The sequence below is a fragment of the Sinocyclocheilus grahami genome, unplaced genomic scaffold, assembly GCF_001515645.1.
Source record: "Sinocyclocheilus grahami isolate Dianchi unplaced genomic scaffold, SAMN03320097.WGS_v1.1 scaffold153.1, whole genome shotgun sequence".
NCBI lineage: Eukaryota > Metazoa > Chordata > Actinopteri > Cypriniformes > Cyprinidae > Sinocyclocheilus > Sinocyclocheilus grahami.
The window spans coordinates 3,427,074-3,435,364 of record NW_015505332.1 but is presented as its reverse complement, the minus strand read 5'-3'; the positions used below and the strand labels follow the sequence as shown (position 1 = coordinate 3,435,364).

At 34.0% G+C, this 8,291-nt stretch overlaps 1 protein-coding gene across 1 annotated transcript in view; it reads right to left on the bottom strand.

The window, feature by feature from the left end:
* Window positions 1-7,546: 7,546 nt before the first annotated feature.
* The window catches only part of LOC107592494 (inactive phospholipase C-like protein 2), a 27,870-nt gene continuing 27,125 nt past the window's right edge, over window positions 7,547-8,291 (bottom strand). The window contains exon 4 of the mRNA XM_016282027.1: window positions 7,547-8,191. Coding sequence (XP_016137513.1) covers window positions 8,019-8,191 — 173 coding nt within the window. The 3' untranslated portion in view covers window positions 7,547-8,018. The remainder of the gene's footprint in view (window positions 8,192-8,291) is intronic.

Below are 8,291 nucleotides of genomic sequence, written 5' to 3'. Positions count from 1 at the left end.
TCAATACTCATGAGTACTTTTAAATAGGCTACTCTTTTACTCTTACTCAAGTAGCTTTTTGGACAAGTACTTGTACTCTACTCGCACTACATTTTTTGGAAGGTAATGGTACTTTTACTTGAGTATATTTTTTCAGTACTCTTTCCACCACTGCTAATTTGGCACAGTTTCCCTGCTACACTAATAGTAGTAAGGCTTTCCTCTGTGTATACATATCCTTACAAGTACAATTTTAGCTGTATTATATATGTCCCCTTCAAAAATTGCTCTTGAGATATGTTATGTTTATTGTCCCCCCCAACTGACGAAATTTACACCCCCTGGTTACACGGGATTCAAACCGGAGCTCCTCACCTCTCAAGTACATCTCCGTACTCCGTGAGCTACCAAACAAACTTACCGTCTATGAAAATACATAGATATGAAGCTGGATATGTGCGATGCTAACACTCAAAAGCATCAGTTTTCAAATCTCCCAGCATATTAAAATTGTTTTGAAGTCATAACATAATATTCTTCAAGTAATTGTGTGAAAATTACGCTTTATTAATCGAAACTCTGTAAATTTGTGGGAAAAGGAATAAAAGGTGTCAGAGTTTTACTGCCTCTGGTGTTCATTTCTTTTGGAAACTGCAGTGATATATGTACTTATTGGTCTCGCGAAAAAGTGCCCCCAGGTATGTTTTTGCCATGAGACCAGGTAGATTTCTTTTGTGCACATTTTGTGAAGAATAGTGAAAATCTTCAGCTTCCCCTTATTTGTGAACTGTGACAGTGTTCATCGAATAACAATTTGAATTATTTTCTTCCCACAAGACGAATGTATTTGTAAGACTTGTTTAAAATGTTATTTCGGAGATTATTCTTGTTTGTTTATTCTAACATCATATCTAGCATTGATTTATCTTACAAAATGTCTTATCTTTTTTGTCTTTAGGATCTTTTTAGTGGAAAACAAAAATACTGATTTATATATTTTTTAATTATTATTACTATTATTAGTAATTTATTTTTGTCTGTTAAAAATACAGGGCGATGCAGATGTTTCCATGACATGTATGATTTATGGTGTTTGTTGTACAGACGTTTTGCCATTTAAACAAAATACACAAAATAAATACATTTTAGAATTTTGTAATTAATAAATGAGAAACAATGATCGTGTGACTTTATACAGACAGATGTTCTTGCTTCCATTGAAGCTCAAAATGCTCTTTTGATCATCCAAAATCATGCTGGAAAGCACGATCATCAGGTTTCTCCAGTGCAACTGTCATTAAAGGAGTAAAGGAAGAGTTCAACCAAAAATGAAAATTTACCAAGATGTAGATTTTTTTTTTGGAGAGATTGGAGAAATGTAGCATTCCATCACTTGCTCACCAGTGGATCCTCTGCAGTGAATGGGTGCCGTCAGAATGAGAGTCCAAACAGCTGATAAAAACATCACAAAAATCCACATCACTCTAGTCCATCAATTAACTGTTGCCGTTGCTTGCAGCTAAAATATGAATCCTCTAGTCATAAAAGCAATGTTGAGAAAGTCATCTCTGAATCAGAAGAGAAATATGCTGAGATCAAGCACTGCTTACAGTCAAAAAGAGTTCAGTAGGAACAAACATGTAGGACTTTTGCATTAATATAGATTATAGATCGGTATTTTGGCCGGAAGCAACCATTTACTTCTGTATGTTTTTATCAGCGGTTTGGACTCTCATTCTGACGGCACCCATTCACTTCAGAGGATCCATTGGTGAGCAAGTGATGGAATTTCTCCAAATCTGATGAAAAAACAAACTCTTCTACCAAATATAAATGTGGATATTCAAATGCATGTACATCTTTAAAACGTTTTTCTTTACTGAAATTATTGATAATATAATTTGTAAGAAAAAAGCAGTTCTATTGGTAATCTTAAACTTTTTGATGTATGCTGTATTGTGATGGAGAGAGTCACATTTTTCACATGTTTCTAAAAATCTAGAACAAACACGGGTCTTGGGGAAGAGTTTTCTCATAATGCCACATTAGAGTGGATGAAACATAAATGACTTTGAAACAAAAATGACTTTGTCCCATTTCGAGTCAAACCTTTCCAGGTATCCCCAGCAACAGTCCCAAATGTCCCTGGGGTTTTTCCATCGCTTTCCACAAATTGTAATGTAATCAATAGTAATGCCTTCAGTCCGTGAGCGTCATGTCATCGAGTGAAAAATTTGTACTGGCTCTTTGGGGTTGCTATAGATCTCTCAGGATGGGCCGTGTTCAAACACAGCCGTCTGAGAGAGATCTATTGGGTAATAACATCAGAAAATCTCGTCGCAGTCATTATTACGATTGCTGTTACGCAAGCTCATGAGCAAGAGCCAAGCGTGATTCATCTAATGGCTGGAAGGTATACAGCGGTACAGAGTGTATATCATCTCTTTCAGGTGTCATTACTGTGTACTTTAGAGTCCAGCGAGCGCCAGAGGACCGTGATTTAATGATCTTTCACGTACACGACAGACGCTGCTTTCACTGACTCTTTGTCGGTCTTCCCTGGATGCATTCTTTTACTTGAAGGACACCGCTTGATCTGATGAAGTCTAGTTAACTAGATTTAGTTTAGTAAAATAACTGCAAATCCAATGTAACTGATATCTCATAAAACCTTTCAGGAAGGGTATATACCCTTCGTGCGTGCGTGCGTGTGTGGGTATAAATAAATAAAGTCGTGGCCTAATGGTTAGAGCATCGGACACGTATCCCAAAGGTTGCGGGTTTGAGTCTCGTACCGGCAGGGATTGTAGTTGGGGGGAGTGAATGTACAGCACTCTCTTCCACCTTCAATACCACGACTGAGGTGACCTTGAGCAAGGCACCGAACCCCCAACTGCTCCCCGGGCGCCGCAGCATAAATGGCTGCCCACTGCTCCGGGTGTGTGTTCACTGCTGTGTGTGTGCACTTTGGATGGGTAAATGCAGAGCACTAATTCAGAGTATGGGTCACCATACTTGGCCACATGTCACGTCACTTTATATAAATATATATACATTTTTATAAATTATTTTTTTATTAAACTATAGAAGCTCGTTTCTACCAGAGGTTAAAAATAAGTAAAAGCAACTTTTTATTTCACTATTCATAAGTCACTATTTTTTTCTCGCAAATCTGAGTTAATATAACAATTCAAAACTGTACAATTCTGAGAAAATTCTGAGATAAGCCTCAGTTATTTGATTTATTACCTAATTTAATTTTTATTCTGTGACGGTAAAATAAAAAAAAACTATTTCTCTTAATTGCGAGAAAAAAAGTAAATTCCGAGTCTATATTTTGCTATTCTTAATTTTTTTTGCAATTTTTTTTAAATTAAAAAAGCAGTACAACTGCTTTCAACATTGATAGCAAATCAGCATATTAGAATGATTTCAGAAAGATCATGTGACACTGAAGACTGAAGTAATGATGCTAAAAATTCAGCTTTGATCAGAAATAAATGTCATTTTACAATATATTCACATAAAAAAACAGCTATTTTAAATTGAAATAGTAATTCTGTTTTTACTGTATTTTTAACCAAATAAATGCAGGCTTGGTGAGCAGAAGAAACTTCTTTCAAAGGCATTTAAATACCTTACTGACGTTTATAGTGGTTCGAGTGCCTTAAACTCGAAACAGTTAAAGAATGTACTTAACATGGTTTATTTCAGAGCATTGGGTCTTAACAGAGTTAAACAAAACTGATATTCTTAGAAACTATCATCCACTCCTTACTGGAATAAATGGTTAACTATAATTATAAATACACAATAACAGCACTGAAATGTATCAACAAACTTGTTTCTTTTCATTTCCAGTCACAATGTGTAAAATCCAATGGAAGTGGTTCACAGGGTCCAACAGTAGAATGGCACAATGAAAAGACCAACAGAATGAGCCGGAAACAAACACTTACAAACTAGAAGAAGCTGGGTTTAAAAAAAAGGCAATGTAAGACAGAACTTCAGCAAAAATACAGAATCTCATCTGAACAGCAGCCATACACACATGAACTACTATGTTTCCAGGAATGACTGAGAAGCTTTAATCATAACACTTGACATACAGTATTCAGTCCGCTCTCAAAGCCCCTGCGCACACTGCAGGGAAATACGGTTGCCACTCATTCACCGAGACCATTTACTTTGTAATTACTTTAAACCAAATTTCACTCATAAATTGCTGGCAAATTTTAAAGAAATGCCAAGTAACATTAAATGACATTTTAAAGTAGAAAGACTGAAACTGTATTTTTGTAAAACAAGAAAAACATAACTAACACCAAGCTACGTAAACCAATGGTTCTCAACATGAGCAAAACTTCCAAAGGGGCCTCAAGATGACTTAAAAAGATTATAAATTTCATTTAAATTCATTTTACATTTCTATACCTGGAACAGTCAATTGATACAATTTTAGGGCATTTTTATAATGAATATACACGTTTTCAGTTGTGAATAAAACGTATTTTTTTAAATCCTTAATCTTAACCTTAAATTAAGAGGGGCCTTCAAATGATTTTAACTCATTTTAAATTCTAGACCTGGAAAAAGTTATGTAAATGAATGCAATCTTAAAACATTTAGAGCAGTTCATATATATAGCCCAAAATTGTCCACAACAATATTTGAAGGTCCCCCTTAATTTAAAGGATTAAAAATAGATTTTTTTTTACTCTATAAAATCTATTTGAATATGGCATGCCGAAAAAAAATGTATATTCATTATAAAAATGCCCTAAATGTTTTAGGATTGTGTTAATTTACATGACTTTTCCAGGTCTAGCAATTAAAATGAATTACAATTAAAATAAAAATTATTTGAAGGCCTCACTTAATTTGAAGGATTCCGAATAAGGAGAGAGAGAGAGATATATATATCTCTCCTTATTCTGAATTAAATTAAGGGGGACCTTCAAATATTGTTGTGGACAATTTTGGGCGTTGAGAACCACTGGGTTAAACTGTTGGCTTTTGCGTTTCGTTTTTAGGAACACGTTATGCTAAATCTTCAGGCCTGTATTCTGTACACACACAGAATGACAATTTAAGGACATTTTTATTTGTAAGTTGCTTTGGATAAAATCATCTGCATTTCAATTTTGCATTGTGCACGTGGCCAAAGAGACAAAACTATCATCCAGAGACTCTCACCTATTCACACGTACAGTAGCTGCTGGTAATATCTAAGACTAGAATAAAATATTTGTATTTGACAAAATTCACAAAAAAAACTTATGTATTAGTAAATTAAAATATATACAAAATATTGTAAAAAATAATAAATATGATAAGTGACTGAAACTAAATTTAAATTAAAATGAAAATATTAAAAATGTAATTCAAAATATTAAATACTATAAAATAAAAGCTACAGACAAAATATAGTAAAAAAGTAATAAAAATGACAAAAGCATATAACAAAATGACAAACTAAATAAATAAATACTATAATAGCTTACACACGCACACACAAATATTATATATATAAATGTATATATATATGTGTGTGTGTGTGTGTGTGTGTGTGTTTATATATTTATGTGCATATAAACATTTATTTTAAACTATCTCACAAAATATTTGTATTTGACAACAAAAATGGTGATGTGTCTGCAAAGTATGTACTTGCACAAAGGAAACTTACTCTACTGCTAATAAATAATCTCAGCATGGTTAAATATTGGTTGGTTAAGCCTGGTCAATATGTCTATCACTAGTTTTTAACTTTGGTGGTTACTTGCGACTGTGCTCATTATATTTGCACATTTGCCTGACATCAACACACAGTAACACAGATCACATAAAGCATGGCTCAAGTACAATTTAAGTACAGTACATCAAATAATGGTAGTCACAATTGTGGGGAGTTTAAAACATACAGCATATATCTGGAGTGACATTTTTGAGCTTTATCAACATGCAAGTACTTGAGTAGTGAGTGATACATACGTCACAGGAGCTGTATACTGATGTAAACAGCAGATGTAAACCACAGCAAACACTGTCATTTGTGTTGTGCAGTAGATGTGAGAAAGAAAAATGGCTGTGATGAACACTAGTCATTTTTAACACAATGACTCGGTTTTGAATAACAGGCTTGTGTAATCACAGACACATTCACTGTGTAATTATCATTGATGTTCTTTAAGCAAACCAAATCGCCCCCTAAATAGTTTTTAATGGTGTGATGTCACTCAAATTGATTCTGTCCAGCTTAAGCACTTCAATTTGAAATGACCTCCATTTAAACATCTGATTTCAAATGGTGTGTGCGTTTTAGGCACTCGTGAAGAAAACCTTTTTGTCAACCATCAACCAACCAAAACAGAAATGATCAGATAATCTTAAACTTACCTACATACTCAGCTAATGTTTCACTTTTTGATTGTATCGGACCTGGAAATGTCAGACTACTTAAAGATGGAGTGTGTAATTCCTATTCCATTAACATCAACAAAATTTGATTCAAAATATGAATGCGCATAAAAATATCATAAAAAATGTACATAAAAAATCGACATAAAAATATGTAGAATGTTGTGTTTTTACCTGAAAATGCTAGTTAATATTATTGCATTGGACTAAAACGTACTGACTTTGCTTACACATGTTATAACAACTACAAAAAAAGAAATAAAATAGAAATAAATGTGTGTATGTACGCAAGTAAATAAATAAATACATACTTTTTTTTAGGGATGCACGATATATCGGCCACCATATCGGTATCGGCCGATAAATGCTCATTTATTCTGTTATCGGTATCGGCCTGATAAGAAAATTTGGCCGATATCTTAAAGCCGATAAATAATGCATTATTTCCTTCAGAGACACTTCAGATGCGCGCTGTTCGTTTGCAGCCTTTTGTGCAATTGTACGTTGTAATATTGTGTTTATTTGATGTATATCTGATTTATCTCATATAGAATGCGTTTGGTTAAGTTAAAAAGAGCGCTTCAGTTTACCGGTGATCATCTTTAGCTCAGCACACGCAGCTCAAACAGCAGTGCACAACATTAATAACTATGATTGGGAATGTCGTGTATTATGTAGAATGTTGTGTTTTTACCTGAAAATGCTAGTTAATATTATTGCATTGGACTAAAACGTACTGACTTTGCTTACACATGTTATAACAACTACAAAAAAAGAAATAAAATAGAAATAAATGTGTGTATGTACGCAAGTAAATAAATAAATACATACTTTTTTTGTATTTTGGGGGGATATTTTTCATCTTGTTACACTTGAGGTGTCCCGGTCAAAAAGGATTGGCGTACGAAAAATTGCTTATAATTTTCTTGTTATGCTATATTATGAAGAAATGTTGGATTCAATCTATTTATCCGCTTGTTTTCTTTTAATTAGCACAGATTTTGTATTTCTTTTTAGAGCTGACTGATCACAGGCCTCACTGATTTGAGCTCACGCACTTTCTGTGTGAACATTGCCACAAATAATGCTTTTTTTATTTTATTTCAAAAACTGAGGTGCTACTCATTTTATGCAATAAATAATAAACTTTTATAAATACTGTTGCTTCTAAGTTCTGTGAGTGGTTGTGACCATATGCAAAATCTAGGATCCGGTTATAATGATGAACATATATTCAATTCAAAGCATAACGAATCAATCGCCACCTTTATACTGCAGGCTTTCACTCATGCTGAACCAAACGTCTAACACCTAAACATAACTCAACCTTTAACACGTTTCTTTGACTGCCTTGTGAAAGCACCGAGGTATTTCCTTCAGGAAATGCAAATCTAGTTAACGGTGCAGTTCTGAATTCTATTACAGGCTATTTGCTTTTTGTGTTGTGCAACCCCGAATTAAACAGTCAGTGTCCCAAAACTGCCACATTGGTTGAGAAAGTATTAATACTCATTAAATATTCAAGATGTTAACTGCGATACATCACAGCATCTTAAATCATAAGCTGCACATCTGAGTGCTAAAATCTTCTTATGGTCAAATATATGCATATCGTCATCTCAAATGGGAGCAGAATTTTTCACAGGTGTTAAACGGCTGTTCAGAGTCTCAGCTGTGATCACCTTCAGAATCGTGATGTTCCAGGTGAAGCTCTCTACAGATTTGTGGAGTTTTCTTCCCTTCAGTCCCTCCTTCATCGCCATCTCGTGTAGTTTCTCATGGAACTCCATCGCTGAAATGACACATTCAGAAGTTCAGATCAGAGCTGGCAAATATGCCCAAAAATTATGTCTATATATATATATATATATATATATATATATATATATATA